Consider the following 26,115-nt stretch of genomic DNA (forward strand, 5'->3'; position numbering starts at 1 on the left):
GATTTCTGCTCGGCATAATGTATTACTTACTGCTCCAATCCTTACGGATCCAGGATCCTCTTAACATTTCTCAATATCAAAAGCTTGCGGCGTGCTCTCATTTCTCATTTTGTTTCTCTCTATGAAGAACGTTTTATCCATCTCGAAATTAGGGGGAATTGAAACTAGTCGGCTGTGCTCTCCGATCGTTATCGGATTTATATTGTTATGAAGTTGGTAGCAACCCCAAGGTTCATACCAATGATTTCGTCTTCAAAAACAAGACTTTCATTCCAGAACTTTCGGTCCGATGGCTTCGTTGTTGCACGCGGCACTTCAGCCAAAAAATCATCATTGTCAAGCGGCACCATTACCATAGAAAGTGTTTTAGCTAGCACATTCTAGACAGTGCTTAGGAAGAATCACAGACCCGGACGTATCAGATCACTAGGTCTCTATGATATTGTGTTAGAAGAGACGCACTAGAAATTTCTCCGACCTTATTACGCTTTCTCTATTAGTGTGCGGTAATTTACATTAGCACAGCACACCTGCTTGATATGACTTACAGCTCCATTTGCACGTTTCTAGTGCACCTCGTTACGACAAGTCAAAAAAAAAGGACAGGAACCAAGTACGCATGTAATAATTAGTGTTTATGAAAGGCACCCTGGAGAGCGGCGTGGTTATTGTACTTTGTAAAGCGCACTGACCCTTAGCTTGTGTAGGTCTTTGTCCCCGCGACACATGGGGAGGAAGGTGGCAGGAACGGCGAGGCCTTTCTGCAGGAATCTTCTTCCAACAGTGTAATGTTACTTCACCTTTCCTTTCGGATCGCGGTTATCGGAAAAGGTAACGACAGCACAACAGTACAGCTGCAACCACATGTTATGTACTTTTATCCCACAACTCTATATTATATTGCCACCATTGTTATTTGGATTGCTATCGATACAGATGATCACAAAACTGTACAAATACGGTCTGAAAGAGCCACGAACTCAATTTATTTGGATGATCGTCGCGGGGACACACAAAATGCGCATCTTATCCAAAACGAGACAGAAGTCATTTATGACCAGAGGGGAAGCTGCATTATGAGAACATTAATGCTTGCTCTGTAAATAATGTATATGAAGAACAGAATCCCGAGTGCTAATTCCATTGTAGTCTGAGGACGGAACTTGAGTTTTACAACAAGTGTGTGTGCGGTCTTTCTTTTCTGCTTCGTCTGTGGTGTTGGCAGACTTGACGGTGGCGTTGTACGTATCCGCGTTACTCTGAGCTTATGAAATGTTATTAAACTTCTCCAAGAGGCTAACCACGCGCATGTAATAGAAAAGATGATCACAGACGTGCAGCATAGCGGTTAATCAAGCATTTAAGAAGCACCACAGCACTGAGAGTAATGCATAGTCCTAATAAGATGTTAATCGTTGACAGCACCCGATATGGTCTCAAAATAGGGGAGATGCGGGGCATCCTCATACATCAGAGTTTCTAACTTGGTAGACGAGTTGCTCAAGAAAACCAAACCCTCGGAATACAAGATGACCAGACAGATGACGATGAGGACGGGGTTGATCAGAACCAAAGCCGTTTTACCAATTACTTGCGGAGCTAACCAGTGTCCAATGGTACGGATCCCGAAATCAGCGCGTGGAAGACAGAGGGGCTGCGCGAAGAACCGCCAGGAGACAGTTTGCCCTCGCTGCTCGAAGCACAGATGTCTGAAAGAAATGAAGACGGGGCCACCTTTACTGCGACTGCTGCTCAACCTGTGTCTGAGATGGACAGTGCCCTCGGGAGCCTCCGAACTGAACGAACCGGTGACTTCGTACAAGTTCCCCTACACGTGTGGTCGGGAAACGGGAAGATTCTGCATGAGTAAACAATGCTGCCATTCTGGAAGACACTCGGCAAGTAATTAACGAAATGTTGTGCATAGCTCACATGTCTTCAATGCAACCAACCCTTGACCTAATTTGCATCGGACACAGGTTGAGCATGTCAGCGCATCTTCCTGAGCAGAAATCGGAAGTCCAGGACTGTTCTCATAAACAGGCTGTGAATGTACATGAACATGAGGAGATATGAACATACAAATCCGCTCTATATCCATGCGAAGGATAAACTCCATTTCCGATGTCGCATCTACGCGCTCTGCGCAAGCGACGAGCAATGTGTTGCACGTCTGGCGATTTTGCATATCGACGGAGCGCTCGAAACTGTGGCCGATTTTCCAATCACGGGTGAATTGCACTCCATATTCTAAATTTAAGACCTCTCCCAGCAAGTTGCTTGCCAACGAGAACGGCTGGCTTGTATGCCCGCCTTGTCCAGAACCTCCAGGTTAAGGATATCGAGGATCTGCAAATATTAATAGGCTTGCTGTGGACAGCGCCGCCGAATTGAAGTGGACGCTTCCGCAGCCACAAACTTCGTGCGGAAATAGTTGCATCCCGGCAAAGCCGACACCGTATGCTCCTTGTGATCGTGCACATCAACGCGAAACATAGCAGCAGTGCATAGCGGCGGTTGTAAGATGTGGCGAGCTACGACCTCGGACTCACCAGCAGGACGTCGAAAAGGATCTTAATTCAGTCCGTCATAGCCATGACCGGCCTCCGGGCATTGTGATAGCCGCCCGCGATCGATGGAGAAATTCCTAAACTCACTTTGAAAAGATTTGCCAGATCCAGAGGGCTTCCATTATTTTAATTCCTTGGTGGAGGGATGCGGTTGTTGTCAGGCACAAACTCGACAGTGCGACGGAGTAGATCAGGAAGGGGTTTGGTCTGCCTGATTTTGCGCATCGGAACGTAATTTCTGATGGAGTGTGACCGTTTGGACAATTTGGGACAAAAGCGAGACGCGGTGTTACATGTCGCGTCGCACCAGTTTAATTGGTTTCGGGAAATGCGCGTGTCGGATCTGGTTTTAGTTTTCGTCTTAAATAGCCGGCCTATGGGTTACTGCCTTTGGAAAGGACTCGGTGCGTGTCGGATGGGGCGCCGCAGCAGAAAGGCAAGTCACATAAAATTCTCGGCTGTCTTGTTCACAAAATGTTGGCATCCATGTCTCGGACGCGAGGAATGTAAAAAGCGGTTTAGGAGCGAGGAGAAAATAAGCCGGTTGGCCCGCAGCCGCATATGTGATGACGAGAGCGGTCTTTTTTACTCACTCTTTCTCAGTACGTGTGCTAATGGAGACCGATGTATTGACCCGAGATACGGAGCCGGTAGAAAAGGAGCACAAAGGACAGGACAGGAGTTGCGAAATGAAGACGAATGCAGGGTCTGAGATCCAGACAACAAATGACATGTGCAGTCAAGGGTTGCCGGGGAAAAAAAGGTGGTAGCGATGTACACTCGATTTCGGTGCTATTGATGGATGGGATGCTGTAAACGCTTGTGCACTTGATGAGGTGAAAGCCTTGAGTTTACTTTAGTGTGGGTAGGTTTTCTTTCGCGATTGAGATACGCGGTTGCGGAGTGGACATGGAAGACATCAATTGCAAAGTTATTTTGTCCATCGGCTGGAGTAGAACAGCGAGGAACGCGATAGAATGGATGGGCTTAACTTCCTTTTTCACTTGCGTTATGCACGATGACAGAGATGGAGAATGAATTCTGAGGGAATGAAGATAGATGGGGATAGCACACATGCACACACGCCGAACAGGGATCTAAACTCTTTGATTTGGAGTCTACTCCTTTTTGATATGTACAGAGACCGGGGGTGCGGGAAATTGAGACTCGGTGGAAGTGGCGAAGAGAAAGCCAAGGAAGGTAGGGCACGACACATCGTGATGCTGATTGAGGGGAAGGGATGGGGATAGGATGAATCGAGACACGCATATGACGCGAAGGCGAAGGCGAGAGATGATCACAGGTAGGGTAAAGTTTTTTTGAGCATATCCGAAAGAGGGAAGGGCAGAGGTGAGATAGCGCGGCGTCAGCTACGACAGAGTCAGAGAGATGAATCAAATGGCAGAACACAGATTTTAGATGGAGATGTGCGCGAAAAAGGGGGGAAGGGCTAAAGAGGACTCAGAAGCGGGGCAGGAGGCGCGGTGACGGGAGACGACGATGTTGTTTCCTTCGCATGTATTCTTTTCATCGCTTCACAGATGCATTTGCTTTTTTAGCCGCCTTCACATGGGCGCGGAACACGTCCGAGTGGCCGAGAAGAGGCGAAAGGACACAGACGGAAGACGGAAGGCAGGAGATGCATTTGGCAGATGCAGCACAGATTGCAGAAAAAAATAAAAGAGAGAGCCTGGATGACAAGCATCCGAACCTTACACACGGCCGACCCTTGTTGACCACATTTGAACAAGGGTTGCAGCCCGAATGCGGCAGGCGTCAGGTTAGACAGGGCCCAGGAACGGGCAGGCGACGATCGTGGTCAGCTCGATATGGGCGGGTGTGCTTACGCGTGCATCTCTGCGCCTTCCCGTTCGAGCGTAAACCTAGGGAAAGGCAACGGAAAGGCAATGGCCCAGGGACTGAATGATACAACAGCGTGGGAGAGCGTGACAGGCCGGACGTGCCAAACCCTAGGGCTATTTTCGCCGACAAATAGTTTCTACATTTCCCGGATATTATTTCTGCGCGTCCTGACATAATCCGAGAATGAATTCTTGAATGTGTTCATAACTCTCCTTGTCTCAAAGCTCGAATGGTCCTTCCAATATTATAACGTATTTTCTTTCCTTTTCTCCGACTTTCCCTCTTCCCCTGGCGATGCTCTCTGTGCAGAGCCCATTGCAGCTCGCCATGTCCAACGACCCCCTGCATGACGATGCGCACTCGGCGTGGAACGCGTGGCGTGCACAGACAAACCTCCCGACCCCGCCTTCATCCGTCCCGCCGCGCCGGCTTGCAGCAGCTAGCAGGCCATATTATGCTGTGGATCCCGATCGCGAGCAGCGTGCAGCACCAATTACCACCGGAGTTGAAGCGGGCCACCTGCAACATTTGACTCTCCCACCTATTGCGCACCTCGATCGCCACTGGCCTAGTTCCTCGCCCTGTGTGTCTTGCATTGTCCTACTTTTGTGGTCATTTGCTAATTCTTTTGATAAAATCGCTAGTGACTCCTCCAGACGATGAAATGCACGCTTCCCCACCTTCAATCTGGCGCGATTCAAAGCCAGGTCCTTCGCGTATTCATTCTCCAATGACTGTGAATCCGTCTCCACCTACTTCTCTTTCTCCGTCTCCGGTTGACGAAGACGAGCAATATGATGATCAGTACGATACTATGGATGATCAGGCTGACGAAGACGCCGAGCAGGTACACCAGGATTGGGAATGGGACTGGCAGCGGCAGCAACATCGGGAGGGATTGGAAAGGCGAGCCGACGTCAACGACCGATATAGTCCGCAACACACAAGCTCTCCGACGCTGGATGCGGATGGTGCATATGCACAAAATACTTCCGCAGCCGACTGGGTAACCGATGCCTCGCATCGTTCTGCTCACTCCATTGCAGAGAAGGCCTGCGAGATGGTCTGTTATTTGTGGTTCTCTTCTTCGCTTGGTCCACGAGGTGCGGCCGCCTCTCATTCTCGACGAGAACGTGAACTTTCTCAGCGACGGCGTAGGGATGGAGGGTCTGCCCATTCGCCTCCTTTCGCGTCGCGACCGCTAAGTAACGCGTCAACCGCCGCGCTGCAGTTTTGCGCAAGTCCCGAGTTCGTGCAATTCATGGCGAAGCTGCTTGCAACAACTCAAGTGAGCCAGAGCGTGATAGTGCTTTCGCTGCACTATATCTATAGATTGAAGGAGAGAAATGACTTCACATTGGGGAAGCCGGGCAGTGAATTCCGCGTCGCGGTATGTGCCTTGATGTTGGCAAATAAGTTTGTGGATGAGTGAGTATTTTATTTGAATTATTTTTATTTAGTAGTCTTGCATGTGACTAACCCGCGCTATTCAGTAACACGTATACGAACAAGACATGGTCGGATGTATCTGCTATCCCGCTTGATGAACTTAACAAGATGGAGCGTGAGTTTCTGCTTGGTGTTGGTTTCTGCCTTTTTGTGGACGAAGCAACATACGGCTCGTGGCTCAACCTACTTCGGGGTCTCGTCCTTGCAAAGGAACGAGAATATAATAGGTGGCGTGAAGGGCGGCGAGCACGCCCAATCGCACCTTGTGCTGGAATTTCTAACGCGAAGGAACCTATACGGATTGAAGTACAACAGCATCAACAGCCTCCACAGCAAAGGGCACGAAGTACTAGCCCGCGTCAGTTGAGAGGCTATGCTTACGCGCCCGCATATCCCTTCACGTTTACAGTTCCTTCGTCATCGACTGCGTATCTCCAGACTGTACCCCAGTCAGATTCTCAAACGCACTCATCAAGCACGTCGCCGAATCGACCAGTCTCCTCCAAGCGTACTGCTGCAGACGCCTTTTCACCTATCAGTGCAACTTTCGCGGGTGCATCACGTGGAGGGAAGCGTTCTACTGGCCTAGCACTCGATATCCCTGCAGCGCTTGCATCCGCTTCGTCCTCTAATGCAACACAGAAGGTTTGGGAGAGGGCAGGGAGCGTGAGTGCTCAACCATCATACACGTACGCAGATAGTTTGCGTAGATTGGAGAATATGAGCCTTGCGACGCCTGTCGAACAACGTGCGAGAAACGAATCGACCGATCAGGTAATAGCCGAGGAAGGAATTCGCGAGAGGGCAGAGCAGACCTTAGCAGCTCCGTACCGCGTCTCAGATGCCGCTCGCCGCGCTCTTCCACCGCATTTGTACTTCTACGCGCTTGCGAGTTCCCCTTTACGGTCACCTTACGCTGCTTACACTACGTCGCAAGTTGCAGGCTCTAATAATGCAACCGCTGACGGGAACTCCTTGGTTGAAGAACAGTCTGCAGCTGGGGAGTCGTCATATCTCCCACCCGGCGCGGAGCGTAAGGCACGCCTCCGATATGTCGACAGTCGGGCGAATGACTGGTATGGATATCAGAGCGACACTTCAAGGTATCATCATACCGTGGCCCAGGGTCAGAGCCAGGCGCAACCTTCGTACACTGCGTATCCACAACATGGCGCATTTACTATTCCTCAAGTCGTAGTTCCTCCTACAACATCCTCGTCAAACGAATACAGTCAGCCTCAACTCTCTACTCATCAATCTACCGCCGTCGCCCATTCGCCCCATCCACAGCTCGAACCGATGCAAAGGCACCAACAAGGTCAACATTTGCAACATCTTCCGCCACTTGCACTCGCCCTTTCAATGCCTCCTGCGCCACGGCCTCTGATATCACAGACGCAGAGTGCATGTGCAAGTCCGTTGCCAAGCTTTGCTTCATTAGATGCATATGCACCTTCACCAGCACCAGTGCAAGAGTACACGCACGTTCATTCGCAACCTTGGGAAGATGCTAAGCATGGTCAACAACACTTGACGGCGCTTCATCCTGTTACTGTACCACAGGATAGCAATGCGGCTGCCAATCTTGGTCCAGCGTTGATATGCACACCTCCTTCTACCCTGACCCCTGCGCCAGTTGCCCAGAGTTCATGGAGCGCACCGGCCAGCGAAATGATTGATGGCGTATATGCTCCTTCCCAACGTCACGTGCACCTTCATCCACGCTCTATACCACCGATTAATTCCCAGACATTCCATTACCAGCATCCCGAGCAAAGTCGGCCCGTTGCTTCTGCGATACACCGGGCTCAAATGCTATCTCCGTACGTGTATGCGGCCCAATCTGATCAGCGCGAACCTGCTTCGTCAAGTCACATTGCAGTTCCTGCATACTCCTCTCACTCACAGACACTGCCAGAGCGTGCAGCTTTTGCGAACGCGGGCCCTCCGGGAGTTATGCACTTTTACGCGTACGCGCATTCTGATGCAACTAGAAGTGCTCACGACACAAGCTCTGCAATAAATGACTCTGTTATTCCTAGAGTTGTACAGCAGTCTCAGAGTGTAACTGCAAGCCCAGATGCTCTGTACGGGTATGGCTACGCAACACGTGGACGACGACTATGATGCTCACCTTTTGTTCTTTGTTTTTGTTTCTGCGTTACATTATTGGACCCTCTATACATGAGACACCTTCGCCATCTTTCAGTATACGACGCTCAATTAAATGAGCATATTCATTCCTCACTGCTCCTTATTAATGCCTAATGCGTGTACAGCTTTGGCTCCGCCCTCTCGCGGTTTTTGGCAACGAATTCTACCTTACTTCCCATTCAAGATTACATATATACATTCTTTCATCATGCACTCTCGAATTGTTTGAGTGGTGATGCATATGTACCGCTTACGATCCGCACGGCTCCATTGTCCCATTTCCTTGCCTGAGCCGAGTCGCTTACTTCATCGTTTGTACTTACGTTTCTTTTCTTCCTCCTTCCCATGGTCTAGCCTTCGTACTGCTTTTTCCTGTCAAGTTGACTCAGTCATGCATGCATTTGGTATGCTTCCTTTCGACGCGTACATAAACTTCCCTTTTTCCCGAATTTCAATTTCTCTTTTGCCCCTTTCCTTAACCTCTCCGCATTGCATTTCGTAACGTATCCATCAATTGGTCAATTAGCAATTTTTTTGTCTCATTTCCAGGTCAATGCATTCCACATTTTTTCGACGCTTAATCACCATTATCAATTCATTATCAATTCGACGAAAGCGCAATGTCCCCTCAATCCCACCTTATTTCATCACTAAAATATTCTAAATAGTAGCATATATTTCTTCCCCTTTTATCATGCAGAAGATGGTCCCAATAGTAGGCAGTATGAATAAAGTAAAGCATGTTTCCCTGTTTGAAATATGTGAATGGACAGACTCAATTGGAATAGTCACAGAGCGACTAAATGAGTATCATCACTTCACAGAACGTTCGGAAGTATGGATAACATAATTCACTCCCTCCGCGTCGTGTCGAAGATCCGGCTCTAGCACTCTGTGGTTAAATGTTAAAGCAAGTCCGGAGGACGGCTCGGAGAATATGAAATGGTGCGCATACAATGCGGTGGAGAGTAGATGTCGCACATTGGGTTTCATTGATCATTCGTCTGGGACAGAGGCTGACGTGAGAAACGTTGCGAGAGTGATTGTTGGGAAGTGGCAATAGCCTGCGCTGAGTGTCGTGGAAGTCGTGGGTGAGGCTGGCAGCTGAAACGCGTCCCAAGTCAGTTTAGCGACTTAGCCATTCCCTCGCTGCAGTAGCAATGAGGAAAAGTGTTGTGAACAGCGCTCATGACACTCTTTGTCATGTATGTAGATTACTTGAGGACATTGAATACTTCTGGGCTCACCACCATCTCCGCCGATATCATATCTACCGCGATTAGAACGCATCGCGCGACCACTATGGAGTCATATGTATATCGTAAATCCATCTTTTCAAAGGAGAAGTGCTCAGCAATGAAATTACGGTAAATAAGGAATGGGCTGAGAATGTACACGTTGCGAATCTGCGTACCTTAAGATAGTGATGCGCTTCACACTCTCGAGAGTCCTTAAACTGCCTTAGACAGAAGGGGATTTCCGACCGAGATATTATAAAGGAGAATCCATGCGAGACCGAATCGCTTCATTCGGATCAACTACGACAAAGCGGAAGGTGGGATGCACAGTCTCTTCGAAATTGTAAGATCTCCGCCTCTTGAACGAGATATTCGTATGTGTACAGAATGCGATGTCGCGGGGGCGTGAGGGGCGGGTACTCAAGTGGCGAATGAGTCCACGTTCATCTCCGTACGTCACGCATATTTCCGGAGTACTAGAGCTGTAACGAACCGAGAGTAATGGAACGCAGCAAGCCCAGAGACGAAATACATGTCCAAGCGAAGAAACTAGGCCCGATGTGTTTGATGTAAGTGAATGAGGTCGTGCGAGAGCATAGGATGTTCATATTGGTAATGACTTCGAGCCCCTTTTGCTTGCTTCCTATCTATCGATAATACGATATCGCCATGACCAGAAGAGACAAGTTACGTTTCAAGCAGTTTGTTCCAGCGCTATGGTTGGGTACACGAGTCAGAGACAGCGAAGCGTCGTTACGACAGTGGTCGAGATAGAATGTCCATGAATAACTCTGTTCGGACAAAGTTCCAAGCATTTTTCGCGGAACGGGGGTGTTACACGCTCTTTCTCATAAAAGCAACATGTGAAGAACCCACAAAGAGTCATACAACCCCCCCAGGCAATGTGCCATAACTGAAAAGCACAGCTACCGCAGTGCTAGCGGCGCAGCCTTCCATGCTTTCTACCCCAGTTCCTTAGCCTAGGGGTGTCTGGAGCATTCCGAAAAAAGCCTCTAATGACCCCAGTTTGATACAGCTGCCTGGGAGTAAGTCTGTACGCCATCTAGACGAGGCGAGGTTATCAGGATATCGCGAAAAGGAATTCGGAAGTCCAAGAACGACACACACGCGTTTTGCTCGGAGAACTCCGTTCTAAAACTGACACCCCGTGTTGGATAAATTAACAAAAAGTAACTCCGAGTGAGGGTAATAGCGGTTCGTTATGTAATAGATCCTGTACCATTTCTGCATAGATCGTTGAACAAGAAGAACCGCATAATGCTAGAGTCATCCCAAAGAAGAAATACTTTAGTCACAACAGCATTACACAAGATAATTTAGGAATGCAGGCGGGCGCAAGGCGACCTCGGGCTTACCGCTTGTTCCGCCTTCACAAAGATATTCATTAGTCTTGTATTATGACGCGTTTCGTTGACCACGATCGACAGAGAAACTACTAAATGAGTCCCTGAGTTTGTCCACCTTGATGGTGGTACTTGCTCAGGGAGAAAGATACTGCGTTAGTATGTCAACTGAACAAAGCGGAGCTTACCGGCAAGTGCGTGTCGCTCGGAAAATGAACGCACTGCCCCGCGTGCAAAAGACCGCGATAAAGACTGAATGGAGTTCGGAAGCCTGAACAGCTGGCGCGTACTTTCGAATCCAGCGCCATGTGATAGCAAGAAATGCGAAAGCGCTGTATCAAACCTAAGGAAGTCTACCCCAAAGCAAGTACAAACCAGTTCTCATTCCAATATGGCCGCCGAAATAGCGGACGCGCATTTACTCAGTGCCTTGTATGGCCGATTTGTCGTTGCTATAACACATGTATGTAACAAAGTTTCCATGCAGGATTATTAAACAGCCTTTTCAGTCCGACAGCGTAATTGCTGATCGCGGAAACGCTGTTCCCAAGCCCCACGAACGACACAGATGAATTGCAAGAGACCAATAGTAGTCTTGCCAGCAGAGTTGCGACCCATGTGTCTCGCATGGAGAATATAATCTCTCATCAGAATCAAGAATACCTACGCATTCACTCCCTTGTCATTCCCGACTCTGTCAAACTGAAGTGATTCCGAGCCGAGTTTTGACTTCTACGAAGTAAAGAGCCGCAGAACATCCATTCCTTAGCAGGTTCGAGTATAGAACACTCAGGATTAAAGTCCCGAAGGGATACAACCATCTAGCCAGGTTCCCGGAGTATCGTTACGGAGAATACACAAACTGTGAACGGACATGTATGCCCGTGCAAATTCCGCGAGACGAAATATCCGAGAGCTAGTAGTGCCGAGAAGTTAGAACAGGTCTCTGGTATCGTGGTACGCAAGCCATCGATTGGGTATAGAACGTGGCACTGCCTGAGATATTGCGCAGCATTTTCGTATCAAGCAAAGTATTCACCAGAGTCGCCGAGCGGCATGGCATCACCTAAAGCGTATCTTCCTTGGAGCAACCGCGGGCGCTTGAGCAGGGCTGTTTAGAAGTCCAGATGTGGACAGTGTGTCGGAAAGGGCCTCATGGGAAAAATAAAAATAAAACTTGAAAAGGCGTGAGAATAGTTTTGGGTTGAACAATTTCCCTCGATAACACACTCTCTCATCTTGTGACCATCACTCACATCTCAATTCCAGTGCAAAAAACTCGGCGACGCAATGAAACAAGTACACAATGGATCAAACCTTGTCAACTTTTCAATTTTTTGCTTGTTCATGTTACTGTTGCTGTCCGGCGAATCTCCTAAGCCGAACTTCCCACTTAATAGTTCTACTGAATTTAAATCCGATGATGATGGATTCTGAATTACAAGAGGTGCCTCTCTATTCCTCGGCGATATCTTGATGGTTCTTGAAAGAGACCTCACCGACTATTGTGCAGTAGCTCGCCCATACGCTGATACACAGAAACAATCAGAAACCTTGGGGTTTTACTATAGTCATCAATACAAGCAACATCTGGGAAGAATACATGCAATCGACCTAGGGGCGTTACCACTTTTATCTATCCGACAATGGGGCATCCATCATGTGCTGTTACGGAGACCAGTTTAGCCAGTAATTTCATGCAATGCACAGTATAAACCTCTCGAATGACTTGCAATACTTCGTTCTCGACCCTGTGCCATGTAATATGCTGATGTCAAGGAAAGCCAGTTATGCACATACCTGCTTTACCCCATTCCGCACGCTGTTTTTAATGTTGCTTCGGATTCTACAATAGTCGGCACGTATGACCGCAATGTTCCACGTTTGACTCCACCATACATGGCACTGCGGTCTACTAAAGAACGCGTCTGGCGTAATGAGCCTCTAGTCAGCGAAGCAACAGCAGCTTCCGGACAGTCATTGTTCAACCACTCGCCGAGGATCGGCCTAATGATAAAAGGAACGTTCTCAGAGGGGATATTCACGGCTAGCGTGCGCTCATTCATTCAAGTCTGCTTCACCTAGGACGCACCGGCCTTCCGTTAGTGATATTTGCTTCGCAATGCAGTCGCTATATTTGAAATGTAGTCTAGGAAGGTGCTTGAAGTTAGCGCTTATGAACTTTGACGGCTCATCAATCAGGGGGTAATGCGGGAGACACAACAAAGGGGAATTAGTCCCAGGTTGGATCATCTTTCCTTTCAAACAATCACGACGTTCCCTGGCGCCGAAACTCGAGATCCTCTATACTGGGATACCCTGCCAGCATATCTTTTACTACACATCTCGGCGGATTGTATCAGTGATGTATATTTAAAGGCGCTGCTTCCTCCTATGTGCCCGTTTCTGGGACGCTAATCTTTTTGTGTGTCCAGTTCGATGAATCAAGATGCGGAGCTATTTCTTGGCTTTTGTGACGACGTCACTGCTTTCCCCCTGGAATACATTCAATAATTTGTTATAGCCGCGGTCTTCCCGCCAACTGAAGGAGGTCCGGTATTTGGATCAAACCAATGCTTACGTGCTGGAGCGGCTTCCTCTGTAAGCTGATACTTCGAGGCTACAGGTTCCGGAGTGCCACCCGCATATCCTTTCGCGCAGTAATAAAGTCCGTTCCCCTCTCACCGGGATTCGCGAACAGGCAATTCAGGCAGTGCATCTGATCACCTAAATTCTTCGGGGGGCTCTGGTGTAACAACTGGACATCCTTCTCCATTGAATGGGTCTGCATCGCTCCGAGAGTCTTCTGGAGCATCGCAGCATGGCCACACGTCCCCAGCGAGAAGTTCTGGTGGTGCCGATGAATACTACTAGGAAGTTCTTCTACCCGGGATAACGATAAGCTTTGCGTGTAGTGTGTATTCGTACCTGTGTGTGGAGTATTAAAAATGTTCAGGGACGGATACAGCGTTACCTAGCCTCGGATCCATATGCACGAGTACATTAGTGAAAAAAAAATCTTCACGTCGAACAGAGGCCTTCCTATCAATGTCATATTGGTGAAGTACTTCTACTCAATGCTGCATATTTTCACGAACGCATGTACATAGCAAAAATATCTTCACTTTTCTTGTTGCTTAGTGCTTAGCAATATTGAGTATGTAAGCATTTCCTCATTTGGCGTGTCAGCCATCGCACGCACGTTCTGCTCGCCTCCTCTCTGTTGTCTCTCGTTCCCCGCCGCCGCCGTCAGCCACCTCCCATAACTCTCGTTTCTCCGTCAAATTGTACTACTTGGAAAATACCATCTTGTCCAGCTGGCATTGCTCGCCGTTTCGGGTTCAAGTAAAGGGGCCACCAATTGTCGTCACTGCGGGACCTGTCCTCGTTCCTTCACGACGTGCTGAGAAGCCAGCACCAACACTCTCGACATGACGATCCAGTTCGGTTCATTCAACGGTATATGCCAGGCAGCACCGCTAGTCATCTGCCCGCTCGTCCAGACTGCTCAGGGCGTGGTACCGACATGCTATAGTCGTAATGTTGACGTCGGCGGAACGCTCATCTTCCAGCCTTGTACGTCGTCTATTTTCTCTGTTTTAGCGAGTCTTTTTCCCAACCTACCTCTTTCAGCAACATGCTTCATCCATATCGTTGCGATCATTATGACAATTATAATGATCTTACACATTCGGAGCAAATATACGGCGGTCGGTGAGTTGTCTTTCGTCAAACATGCGAGGCCGGAAGGTCCTCGTACATTGCGTACTGCACTATATGGAGCTTGGTGTCCAAGCGGCCAGGAAGTCCAGCAGTCATGGACCAATCTCAAGCCACTAATTCCTTCTAACTAACCATATCTGTGACATTCAGGTCGAAAGGAAATTCTCATGTTCTTTTATCTCTACGCTGTCGTCGAGCTTCTCGCAATCTTCCTCGATTCCGGCATTATACCCACATCGAGTTCGGTATACCCAGTATGTGGTCCAGGCAATTCCTTATAATTGATCAATGAATGCTCACTTAATGTCATTAAGTGGTTTGCAGCGGCTTACACCGGGCTAGTGGCAGCAGCATATTGCTGCTTGTTGATAAATGGATTCGTTGGCTTCCAGTTTGCAGAGGATGGAACGCCTCTGTCTCTTTGGGTATGGCTCCTTTTCTTGGGCCGGCAAATATTCGTTGTACTGAAACTATTGTGTACCAGCTTATGCGTATATCCTGCCTCGTCCTACTCGCTATCGGTTTCTTCGTTGCTATTGCGACTTTCAAACAGTTCGCAGGGTTCAAATTCACAAATCCGATTGGACTCTGGATAATTTACATCCTTTGGCCGCTAATTTGCACCACGATCTACGTCGTTTCGCAGCTTATCCTCGTCTTCCGCACATTAGAGGATCGGTGGCCAATTGGCGACATTGTCTTCGGCACTGCATTTTTCGTCATTGCCCAAGTCTTACTTTTCGCTTTCTCAGTACAGATTTGCGACGCTGTTTCCCATTACATTGATGGCCTCTTTTTCTACACACTCTGCATGCTCCTGAGTGTTATGATGGTGTATAAATATTGGGACAGTATTACCAAGGAGGATCTCGAGTTCTCTGTCGGCAGCAAACAGGCAGTCTGGGAAGTGAAGGACCCGCTTCTTGCACCCGGCACGGACTATTCGGAAGAGGACGCGAGTAGCAGCTATTACCCAGCTGGTGGAGCTACCCCGGCAAGCCTTGTCGGCGGAGTAAGCGGGCAACAGCTTTATGGGCCGCGGGGCAATGGCGGACAATATGGCGGAAGGGGCTATTGAACGTCATTGTTTGGTAGTGAGACTTTCCGTCTTGACGCTGCATCGGTATCCGCTGTTTCCGGTTATGGGAGCTATCTAATTGATTTTTTTAGTTCTGGACGTTCCTTTTGCTTTCTATTCTGTCCTTGATCTGTGTGCATTCATTCATACTACTTTTACTTTTATTGCTTCCGTGGACACTGCATCCTAATTGCCTACATTGCATCTGCACCGAAAAGAATGTATATCATCTTTCACTACACATACGGAGTGATCCTTTTCTGTTTTGCAAATCTATGGCTCGCTTTCAAATGCAACTTGCGGTGGGCGAGACCTTTCTGAGTACCGAACCGAACGCATCCGTCAAATCTGGTATTTACGGTCGCAGCGGGTATGTCCAGCCGCCTAATTACTCCTCCGATTCGGAAGCCGAAATAATACCTGTCTCACCAGCCGCAGAACTGGTAGAGGTGGCCGCAGGGGCTTACCATCTGCGACCAAATTCCGCTCTTAGATTTCACCGTCAATGGTGATGTAATAAGTTTCGGATTATTTGCCTTGGGGAGGTGGACATATCGTTCTATCTACCAACGTGCAACGCCGCAACTGGCCTACCCTAAAAGTGCGGAACCAGTCAATACAGAAGATTGTTGTGATACGTTTCAGATTATTTACCTTTGGGGAGGTGGGTTCATCGTATTATGCACCAATATGCAATGCCGCAGAATGATCTGGTCGTAAGTGCGGTGCATATTTGTAAAGAACATTGCTGTTTATTATTATTAATACCCTCAAGACTATTGCGGTGTTACCACGATTTAGAAGACGAACAAGCAACTTCGTAAGTAAGAAAGTTTTCGTGAACAACGTTGTGTATCAAATCTGTTTCACTCGCATCTTGTACGTTACTTGATTGCGGATGCAGATCCGACAATCACGGGAAGCAGCATGTCCCTAGATGATGAAGATACAGCGGTGGAAAGCGTGTCCATCTGACTCAAGCCGACCGGATGGCATAACAGAGCAATGCAACATTTTATCAATCATCTCAGTTCTTAATGACTCTGTAGTGGACTTCATTCGACATCCGCAATGGAACCTCAAATGTGGGAATCTGCTAACGACGCCGTCATTGTACAGTCACAGAAAATCGACATGTACTGTCAAGTTGCACTTACTACTCTTATAGTGTACAATGCTAGTACGCAAGTATTTCTCAATTACTGACAGACTAAACGACTGATTACGTTTATGATTTATAGTCGTACGGTTTGACAAAGAGGCAAGTTACATGAAATTTACTTGTCTCTCTTTCCATTCTGCATACTCATGAATCACTATTTATTCAGGTTAAATACTTTTGGGTATGTCACCCTAGTAAATTAATGCAACTCCAGCCTCATTCATCTCCGAAGAGTAAACCATGCGCCTTTATCAGTTTAATCTACCTTTCGGTACGCTAACGACTTCTAGTCTTGTGCGAACTGCTAATATTAGCCTACTAACGTATATGTTCACAGAACCAATATCTCGGTATTTTCTCAATGGTCATATCCCTGTGGCGTGAGTCAGGTCCATCAAAAATACCTTCCGGTTCACGCTGATGCAGATATATCCTAGACTATTTTTTCAACGTCAAAGAAAGCATGTAGGGCAACAATTATCTTACGTATTTATGACGGAAATCACTTATACTTGTCTTAGATGTGAATACCATCCATTCCGCTATACCAAAGAAATGGTTTCTAAATATTCCCTTGCGAAACCTAGGCTCGTTCTCGATAATAAGCTCCTTCTTCTCTGGTAGGGTAATTTTTCGCTAGTCGGCTTTACGAGCTGACATTATCCCTTGCCAATCCAGAAGGGCTTGTGCTTTTCGAGATAGATTGTTCGTTACTCACTACTTCGCTCTAGCAGGACGTCAACTAACTGCAGAGATGTTCTTACCTTGAAGATATTCTATTACTCCGTGTCATAGCAGTATTTTCTCAAAGTAAGTTTTCAGAATTTGAAGCCACATGACTACTGTGGACTAAAATATAAAATACTTCTTCAACATATCAAAGACAGCAGAGTAACGATACTACTAAAGTTCCTATTTGCGGCTCAGGGTGTCTTCACGCTGGCTGCTCTCGTTTATCCCTTTTGTAATCATCATTTTAGTACGTCTGATGTCCACTGTGAAAAGCCATATACGCTGTAATTAACTGCTAATTAACACAGTCAAGAATACTAGTCTTACGTTCTGTGAAATTGAGCTTGCTTTATCACCGCTTTTCGCAAGTTTCCGCTGGTCAGTCGCTCTCTTCAACCGACCAGTAATGGGCTTTCCTGGCTAATGTATTTATAACTTTCGATCAGCCTGGGTCCGTTCGTGTTCGAACTCATCCTCGTCTCGCATATTCTTTACAAATCCTTTCAATTCCGAAAGGCGAGCAAAGGACTTGTAGGAGGGTTCTCACTCATGAAGGTCCTTCTACAAGATCAAGTCATTTTTTCTGCGTGGTACGTCGGGTCAAGCACTTCCTCTCCACAGAGCTTTCCTAATTGCATTATTAATAAAGGATATGCTCTTGTTTCGGCACACATATCTTGTCAATGTTTGTCGAATCAACGAGCTCGTTCCGCCTCCCTTTGACGATTATAGGGAATATACTTCACGGCGCGACGTTACCCTGTATAATTGGAAGCTGGCTTATCGTTCATTTGAAGGAAGAAGCCGAGAAGGAACGTAGTATTGTGTTTTGTAATAGAGAATCACTGCCACTCTCCTCATCAGTGTCAGATAGTAGTGTGTTGAGTGGTATTTGGTTTGCATGATACTTTCAACTTATGAACGGTGATTTGCTATGTTTCCCCCTTTGTTCATGGGGCGGCAATGGAGATCCACCTTTGTCCTAATTCTTTTATCAGCGTCAAGCAGTGCTGTACCGAACAATACAGAGGGAAATATCTTATTACTTCTCATCATGATGCATATGTATTATATTGCTTGGACTTTTGCGTAGGCCAAAGCTCAACATCCCAGCCAAAATGGATTGTTGTAGCGCATAGAGTGTGATGCATTTGGACATGGCCTTACTCCCATACTATGCAACAAGATATTCTCTCCTATATTCACTTTGCATGATACTTTTACCTTATTATAGACGGCACTCCGTTATATTCTCCTGCTTCCTTGACAATGGTCCCCAATGCAAATTGAAAATTCCATGTCAAAACAAGAAAATGTCAATTACAATATAAAGTACTAATACAAAGCTCAAAGAAAAGCCGGTGTAATGAAATACAACGCAATAATTATGGGAAAAAAGAAGGCAACAATGTAGAGAGAGGGGAAACGAAAGAGAAAAAGAAAGAGAAAGTTTTATAATGACTATCAATTATGTATGTATATACGTATGTTTGCATGTACCGGAGTACCTCTCCAAAGGCACAAGAACAAGATATTGTACAAGGTCGTTTCGAAAATTATAAGTATAGAAACGAAGCTGGGCGTGTAATAGAAGAGTTGAAGGCAAGAAGAGGACGACACGGAGGACAGGACAACAATGGTGAATAAAGGAATAAGTAAAAGAGGTGAGGAAGCGAAAGTGAATTTAGAAAATTGATGGTATGGTTGTTTGTAACCTTTCACAGGATTTACAAGGTATATAGCAGTATGACCAACCATCTAGAAGCAGCAGAGCAGCTCTATCACATGACACGACATCCTCAAGCAAGCAGTCCCCTCGAAAGCTGAGCCGTCGGCGGAAGCGGTGGTACAGGTGGCGGAGGCGATGATGATTTCGACGTTTGATCCGTCGCCTGCACAGTAAGACTCATACCCTTCAATACACTCACGCTCGCGCGCATGATGTTCGAGATGCTTGAACGGCGATTTTTTAGGCGTGGTGTGGTTGGTGTCGTTGTCGTTGACATGGAGGTCCCTGTCTCGCTTTCTGATTTCGACAAGCCTCGGCCTCGAGGAGAAGTTGTTCTAGATGTATGTGCTGTATTGGTATCGGAAGAGGTAGACATTGAGCTCTGTTTCGAATTTGCGTGAGGAGACGTGGATTGGGATTGTTGCTCTTTCTTGTGTAGCTGTAACGAAGGGAGAGAAGCAGAGAAGCGTGGGACACGGTTGAGATTAGAGTTGGATGGCCCAAGTGGAGGAGAACTAGGAGGTGAGTCAAGCAGAATAGTCGACGTTGGAGGAAGTGCGTCCGGGTCAGGTAGTGTTGGGTCGTACTCTGCCTCGATCTCATCTAGGTTCGACCGAAAATGGCTCACCGCACCCTTTTTACCACGGTTCTTCTTCGCATCTGGAATCGGGATTGGTGACGAGGGCACAGATGAACCTAATGGAGATGGTGACAAGGGGGAAGTAGGGGAAAGAGAAGATGTGGACTTCGTCTTTCTTTCACGTTCTGCTATCTTTGCTCTGATCGCTGCCTCAAGACGACGCGGTTCGGTTGGTGGGACTTGTACAGGCAAACACGTCGCACTGTCCGAAGGGCTCGCGCCTGGAGACCGTTTCGGTGATGGTAGAGGGAAAAGGTCTTCATCGGGTTCGTCACTCCCTGACGGACTTCTACTCGGTGACGGAATTCCCTTGACACGTTCGATGTCACGTACATTCAACATGAGCGGGTGAGGTTTTAGTGGAAATGACCCTGCGGGCGCAGGCGCAGACGCAGACGCGTGCAAAGAATTACGAGGTGATGGACTCGGGCTCGTCCCTCGTTTCCGATCAACTTCGTCTACTCGGACCAACGAACCAAGTAAACCAGATCCCTCTTGCGAATGTCTTGAACGCTGACCCGTGTCGTCTGCGGATGCACTCCTCCAAAGTCGCATTGCACCTTTCGTAAAATGCAATCCGGAGCACCAATTCTCGTCATCATCGTCGTTGGTGCCCCCGCGTTCGTTAAGGTCAACGCGACTCTGCGAGGGTGTATGCTCACGAGAAGATTCTTCTAGCGTGGGTAATATCTTTTTCGGCTTCCAGTGCGTCTCACATGCTGCTAGGCATCTTTCACAACAAGGTCGCAAAGGGATCGTCTCGGCTTTCGGATCCGGAAGAAGCGGAGGGAGTGAATTCGATCGTTTTTTCAGACCTCGAGGTCCTGGAGAAGTCCCATTTGGGCTTGCAGCAGATGGTCCGGCCGGAGAGTTGAAGGAAGGCGACTGACGAAGACAGGATGGAGGACAGCTAGCTGCTGCTTGCAGAGCTGAATGAGATTTTCGGCGGAAACTGAAACAAACAAGGGTAGTGTTAGATATGCTCCTTATGTAAGATGCTTAATGAAAGAATAGCATATAATTAGAACAAAGAGACGATGCCGAGCCCAGCGAGGAAAGAGATGAGTTTGATAGAGAACAAAGTCTTAACATTGTTCAAGCTTTGTAGCAGGAAACCCGCAAAGATCGAAAATAAGAAAAAAATTAGCATAGGATACGGTACTTACATGGGGTAAGGGACCTTAAGTACAACGCGCTGGGCCTCTGGAGTGTTTGGCGGACTAGTGGCGGTAGCAGCAACTCCATTCACATCTTGGATTGGAGCGAACTCTTTCTGTCTGGGAGGTGTGCTGGGCGATCTCCAGGGTAGGCCGACAACAGGGATAGGTAACTCGAACGTGCCAATTCGTGGAGGCTGCCTTGCACGACCAAACTTGCCATTGAATTGTGGAATGAGCACGCATCGCTCGTCGAATCGTACACCGTGGACAACGGCGCTAGTGTCGTTATCGCCCTCCGACATGAGGTCTGAGCTAGTCGACGCTGCGGGGCTCCGCAAGCCGGTACTGACTGAGCTGGTCGATGACATGACCGTATCGTTTGGATGCTCTTCTCCCGGTTGCCACAGTAATACGTAGATGGATCCAAAAACGCATACGCTACGTTTTGCTACGAGTAAAAGCAAAGGAAAAAAGCTAGAATGCGGCGGCAAAAGTGAGCTCAGGCGTGCATCAAGGGGGAGGTCATATATATACAGTTAAGCGGAGTGGGGAGATGATCACCAGACCGCTTTCGACGTTAGAAGCGGCTCCTTTCGGTAATCACCCGCTACAATCGTTTCTCGTCCATTCCATTAAGAATTTAATCGCATTTTATGAGCGGTGGACAAGGCGGTTAAGTTACTTTGCTCTTCCGCCACCGGAGCTCAGCAAGGCGTAAATGTGCGGAGAGTGATGTATTGACATCGACGTTGACTGTGGAAATAAGACGAATGTTTCGGCTCCGAGGCTGCAGTGCGGGATAAAAGAATAATTTGAAATTTTATTTACAGTTCACTTTTCAAACAAAAAATTGATGCAACGAATAGACGACCGAAAAGTGAGGGGAAAAAAGAAACATGCTAGCCGTCAGCCACCGACCACAGTATGAACGTGTGACCGTAATTACGTCGACACATCCCACAGCGTGCCTGACGTCCATGCCATACATTCGATCCTTCCTTCTGCACCGTGGTTATCATTTTCATGCATCGTCTCCATAGGCGGATGGCCCAGAGATCCATTCAACTTTTCATGTTCATAACTCAACGTCCCGGCCCTCTTCTTCAAGCAATCTCCGGACCTGCCGGGTGTCTGGCTTGATATCTCCGAGCAGCGGCGCAAAATAACCGAGTTTACTCGTCTTGGTTCCGTATCGGACAGAGTAGAAATCGCCCTGTCTGCCCTGGATGAGGATTACCGGAAATCAGATTAGATTAGCGCTTATTTGAAATACGTAAGTAAAGAGACTTTGGACATACACCTCGTACAGTGCCAGGACGTGGTTTGCCTCGCACTTGTCCTTGATACCAGACTTCTCGATCAGACACTGTCATCTTAACCCATACTGATTCACCAGCCTGCACATACAGAACAATATTTAGGTTGATAAAGTACCATCGGATTAGACAGAAAGCCACTAACCTTCGGATGGAAGTCCCATTCCTCGTCCAGATCATCTGGTCCCTCATCCTCCCGGCCGTCACTATCGGACTCAGTGGTAGTATTATACCCTGAGTGTGACTGTGATGAGCTAGACGCAGAAGAATAATCCGCAGAGACCATCTTAGTCAGATCAGTCGACTGAGAAGCTAACGAGGTAGAGCTCGAGTTCGAACGCAGGGTAGCACGTAGGGCTCGTCGCGACAGTGAATTCTTATTTGGTGTTGTCGGCATTGTTGATCTCGAGATAAATCAAGCGGAAGGCGATGGAGATGCTATTGCTGAATAATAATCAAGGGAACTCTAAAAGAGTTGATGAGGCTGTTCGTGATTAAGTGTGGTCAACAACATACCTGAAGAACAGAATAAGTGCTAATCAACGTGGTTTGAGTAAAGACATCCAGAGCACAGGTCGGAGGCTCTTTATATATATCCACAGGCCACACATACCAAACATACGTATGCCCGGCCACTGAGCTGAGCCACAATGAATAGTCACAAAAACGTGTTGTTAATGATAAATTCAGTGATTTGATGGCCAAAGCTGATTCATATACGATCCATGGGTGGGAATAATACATTAACAGAATAAATATCTTTGTTACGGTTACAGGTCTCCATAGCTAGAGGCCTAGGAAATGGCCCACGTACGATTGTCTCATACGGAACTGATTTTCGATTCGGAAAGTTCTACGGTGTTCGTTGACTTCCCGTGGTGGTGTTCACTGAAACAGAGTTTCAGTTAGTAGGCGGAAGCAATTCCTAGGCATAGTAAACTATCAATTGCTGTGGGTTAGAAGGACAGACGACCAGTGCCCACCATTCATATATGCCTTCGAGCAGCACCGGTAGTGCAAGATGAAATGTTCCTCTTGATATCCAGTTGGCTTGTCATCAGTAAGATATGGATTTCAAATTCCTGTAATTTCGATATTTCCGGAGTTGAACTTGCAAGAGGGTTTCGCAGCGCATCTCAGTATAGCTATCGAGGTGCTGGAGACACGTAGGAAAGTTCCAGAGCAGGATTTTGGGGTTGTAATCACAGGTTCGATAGGTCGGATATAGAGGAAAACGTTAGTTTGGTACCGGAAGCTCAGCACCGGCATGAGTGAGACTTGAGATGTCTAACTCTAACACTCAGTAACAGATCGGATGGACGAATGGTGGCAATATTAAGCTTTAATCACTTCAATGACCTGGATTTGTAATTAGCTTCCCAACAGGTTGACACATAATTTGCACTGTACCCACTTACAGGAGGCTTAAGCCCTCGCTGGCATAATTCAGCATGTAGGGCACTTGACATAATGGGTGGACTGCGTTTTGACCGTCACTGTACAAGTAAACTGTAACATTGACATGACATAAGCAAATACATTAGCGTGTTTACATAATTATTTCGTAGACTGTCACGAGACCTGCTTACATCATGGACTGGGATCGACAACCACATTTCTCTTGTCTTGTACACTTCACTGATTTGTACAACTTACTTCAAATCAGCGACAGCGACTCCCACGAGTTACCCTGCCTCGCCAGACGTGAGGCGAGCACTGCAATGCTGCAGGAACTATCGCATATGGACCGCATCACACAGCTGCAAAATGAAATAGAACAAGTCAGTAGTTGTAGTTAGTTTGATCCAATTGTGTCGCTGCTGTAACTCTAGCTTCTAACGTACTACATATTACGTTCTAGTTGTTGACGATTATGGCCGCGAGTATCCAGTACCTGAGCTCGAAGACGAACTTCGAGCAGGTTAGCGCGGCGATACCGATCACGAAGCAGCGTAATGTTGAGAAGATGGATCCGCCTGATGTGTTTGAAGGTATTGTTCAACTTCTACAGCCATGCGGTCCTTTCTGTCACTGATTGCTTGTAGCGAACAAGGCTGAACTGGTCGCGGACATTGTATCCAAAGCGAAGCAAGTCGAAGTACTGATCAAGTCGCTTCCAGTCCCGGAATCCGAGGAATCACAAGTTTGCTAATCTGTGTTTCTGGTAGTGCTGTGGCTAATTGATGCTTCTTCTCGCTATTAAGGCTTTACGGTTTCAGGAGTTAGAGGAAGAGATGCAAGAGGCGAACCAAGAATATATTACTGCGTTGAACAGAGCTAGTGAGTATGCATTACTCACCGTAATCTGCGTTTAACCCTTCCTGTAGAGGACCTTCACGGTCAAATGTCCGAAGCCTTACGTGAAATGCTCAGTGCGCCAGAGCTACCAGTTACAGCTGATGACGGCGGGAGCTGATAAGAAAATAAACTGACCAAAGCTGATTGATTACTTCATGGACTGTAATTTCATTTTTTCCGAAGCATTAATTGAATATTGTAGATTCTCAGAGGCATGAGTATCTTGTCTGTTAATGTGTTCATGGATTGAAATCGAATTTGAGTAATGCTGCACTCGTCCCTGAACATTCTTCCGACCATAGGAGTGAATACAGTTTATGCATTATGCATGAAGCTATCCTTCAGCCAGACAGAGGACTTCCTACTAGTAGAATTCACCAGTGCAGAAATTCTGGCTAGGGACTTGTGGCTGTAGTGCTCCAGAAGTTTCTCAAGTTATGCAAACTTGTCCATTCACATCAAGGTATGCCAAAGGGAATTAGATGAACTCATGCACCATCAGAAGTTGTTGTTTGTAGGCACAGGGACAAGCGGACTTTACTATTGCCAAAAAAGGGTGTGGGAGTGGCAGTACGGCTAGAACAAGCCATTATATGCATTGTGGTATATTGGTAATGTTGTACAAAGGTCATAAGATAGCCCCACATCTTGCTTCTTTCCCAGAAACACGTACGTACGTCAGAGGAAGCACAATTTACTGTATTTCACCCAGAAACGCTCACTTTAAGGGTATTTGCAGTCTATAATTACTAAAACTCATTATTATTTCACAAAAAAAATACTATTAGAAAGGTCTTCATATTAGCTACAAAACATATGTTTTAATTTTTTGTAAAATTAAAAATAAATATTTTATTAAATTTGCGCGTGAAGGACTCAAAACTGAGCGTTCGACGTGATTCACCAGGAAACGCACACTCGTGGGAAACTAAACTTAGAGAAATTCGCGCGTGCATTCACTCAGTACACAGACTCGACTTCAATCCTATCCAGACCAATTTACTTTGGTCTGGGCAGAAATAAAGGTAAGTACAGTCTATTAGTCATATACACTCTATTAATTAATAGAATATATAGTCCTTTATACAGGAACAGGCTTGTTGTGATGACTTAGAGTCTCTTACCTATGTTCTAATGTCTGCCTCTTACTCTCCTCTACCTCTTGTTTTCCTCCTCCTCTGCTTCCAGAATTCATTACACTTATTATAATTATTAAAGAATAATAAAGTAACTTACTTTTTAATAATCATTCCAACTTTTTCTTTAAAAAGTTTATGAGTTAAAGGAATAGCTCTAGAAGAAAGAGATTTGGTCCAATCTTTTAAAATAGTTTCTTAGGATGAAGATAAAAGTTGAAGAGACGAATGAGAATTAAAACAATTAGAAATGCCTTTAAGTCTTCTATTGATGGAAAATCTTGAAACACCAAATTGCTTTATAGTAGCTGATTTAGAAAGAATAAATCTAGCAGAATTAAGATAAGTACCAGATACTAAAACTGCCTAAACAGCTTGACTTAGCTTAGCCTCCTCTATATCAGAGAGGGCTTTACTACTGGTAATAGAAGAGGATTTAGAAAGCTTTCTAGCTATAAGAAGCAAAGAAGAATAAAGGATTTTGAAGGGAAGAGAAGATAATA

The 26,115-nt window shown here is 46.7% G+C and overlaps 7 protein-coding genes across 7 annotated transcripts; 3 read left to right on the forward strand and 4 right to left on the reverse strand.

Moving 5' to 3' along the window:
* Window positions 1-1,408: 1,408 nt before the first annotated feature.
* On the reverse strand, window positions 1,409-2,496 carry FOMMEDRAFT_155668 (uncharacterized protein; the record flags this gene model as incomplete). Its single annotated transcript, XM_007266062.1, has 3 exons — window positions 1,409-1,828; window positions 1,976-2,325; window positions 2,379-2,496. The coding sequence occupies 3 exons, from the start codon at window positions 2,494-2,496 to the stop codon at window positions 1,409-1,411; spliced, it is 888 nt and encodes a 295-aa protein (XP_007266124.1).
* A 2,697-nt stretch (window positions 2,497-5,193) lies between these two features.
* FOMMEDRAFT_19732 (uncharacterized protein) lies at window positions 5,194-8,663 on the forward strand. The gene is made up of 2 exons (XM_007266063.1): window positions 5,194-5,861; window positions 5,927-8,663. The coding sequence occupies exons 1-2, from the start codon at window positions 5,248-5,250 to the stop codon at window positions 8,007-8,009; spliced, it is 2,697 nt and encodes an 898-aa protein (XP_007266125.1). The 5' UTR covers window positions 5,194-5,247; the 3' UTR covers window positions 8,010-8,663.
* Window positions 8,664-9,527: 864 nt separating this feature from the next.
* Window positions 9,528-12,891, reverse strand: FOMMEDRAFT_155670 (uncharacterized protein; the record flags this gene model as incomplete). The annotated part of the gene is made up of 3 exons (XM_007266064.1): window positions 9,528-9,756; window positions 12,460-12,645; window positions 12,731-12,891. The coding sequence occupies 3 exons, from the start codon at window positions 12,889-12,891 to the stop codon at window positions 9,528-9,530; spliced, it is 576 nt and encodes a 191-aa protein (XP_007266126.1).
* A 1,178-nt stretch (window positions 12,892-14,069) lies between these two features.
* FOMMEDRAFT_155672 (uncharacterized protein) lies at window positions 14,070-15,439 on the forward strand (the record flags this gene model as incomplete). The annotated part of the gene is made up of 5 exons (XM_007266065.1): window positions 14,070-14,214; window positions 14,272-14,444; window positions 14,520-14,615; window positions 14,676-14,786; window positions 14,846-15,439. 5 exons carry the CDS (start codon window positions 14,070-14,072, stop codon window positions 15,437-15,439), a joined length of 1,119 nt encoding a protein of 372 aa, XP_007266127.1.
* A 3,325-nt stretch (window positions 15,440-18,764) lies between these two features.
* Window positions 18,765-21,370, reverse strand: FOMMEDRAFT_167694 (uncharacterized protein). Its single transcript, XM_007266066.1, has 2 exons — window positions 20,869-21,370; window positions 18,765-20,654 (listed from the first exon to the last, which is right to left on the reverse strand). Exons 1-2 carry the CDS (start codon window positions 21,228-21,230, stop codon window positions 19,133-19,135), a joined length of 1,884 nt encoding a protein of 627 aa, XP_007266128.1. The 5' UTR covers window positions 21,231-21,370; the 3' UTR covers window positions 18,765-19,132.
* Window positions 21,371-21,937: 567 nt separating this feature from the next.
* On the reverse strand, window positions 21,938-22,575 carry FOMMEDRAFT_28202 (uncharacterized protein; the record flags this gene model as incomplete). Its single annotated transcript, XM_007266067.1, has 3 exons — window positions 21,938-22,084; window positions 22,161-22,259; window positions 22,324-22,575. 3 exons carry the CDS (start codon window positions 22,573-22,575, stop codon window positions 21,938-21,940), a joined length of 498 nt encoding a protein of 165 aa, XP_007266129.1.
* A 1,275-nt stretch (window positions 22,576-23,850) lies between these two features.
* FOMMEDRAFT_19736 (uncharacterized protein) lies at window positions 23,851-24,745 on the forward strand. Its single transcript, XM_007266068.1, has 5 exons — window positions 23,851-23,959; window positions 24,040-24,169; window positions 24,224-24,321; window positions 24,383-24,458; window positions 24,506-24,745. Exons 1-5 carry the CDS (start codon window positions 23,900-23,902, stop codon window positions 24,592-24,594), a joined length of 453 nt encoding a protein of 150 aa, XP_007266130.1. The 5' UTR covers window positions 23,851-23,899; the 3' UTR covers window positions 24,595-24,745.
* The last annotated feature ends 1,370 nt before the right edge of the window (window positions 24,746-26,115 follow it).

The sequence above is a fragment of the Fomitiporia mediterranea genome (genome assembly GCF_000271605.1).
Source record: "Fomitiporia mediterranea MF3/22 unplaced genomic scaffold FOMMEscaffold_5, whole genome shotgun sequence".
Taxonomy (NCBI): domain Eukaryota; kingdom Fungi; phylum Basidiomycota; class Agaricomycetes; order Hymenochaetales; family Hymenochaetaceae; genus Fomitiporia; species Fomitiporia mediterranea.

Excerpts from the sequence above, each read along its gene's own strand:
- FOMMEDRAFT_19732 (XM_007266063.1), top strand. The coding sequence starts at position 5,248 with ATGGATGATCAGGCTGACGAAGACGCCGAGCAGGTACACCAGGATTGG. Across the intron at positions 5,862-5,926 it reads GCAAATAAGTTTGTGGATGA|TAACACGTATACGAACAAGA; the intron begins GTGAGTATTTTA and ends CGCGCTATTCAG.
- FOMMEDRAFT_167694 (XM_007266066.1), bottom strand. The coding sequence starts at position 21,230 with ATGTCATCGACCAGCTCAGTCAGTACCGGCTTGCGGAGCCCCGCAGCG. Across the intron at positions 20,655-20,868 it reads CTTAAGGTCCCTTACCCCAT|TTTCCGCCGAAAATCTCATT; the intron begins GTAAGTACCGTA and ends TGTTTGTTTCAG.
- FOMMEDRAFT_19736 (XM_007266068.1), top strand. The coding sequence starts at position 23,900 with ATGCTGCAGGAACTATCGCATATGGACCGCATCACACAGCTGCAAAAT. Across the intron at positions 24,322-24,382 it reads CGGAATCCGAGGAATCACAA|GCTTTACGGTTTCAGGAGTT; the intron begins GTTTGCTAATCT and ends CTCGCTATTAAG. Across the intron at positions 24,459-24,505 it reads TACTGCGTTGAACAGAGCTA|AGGACCTTCACGGTCAAATG; the intron begins GTGAGTATGCAT and ends CCCTTCCTGTAG.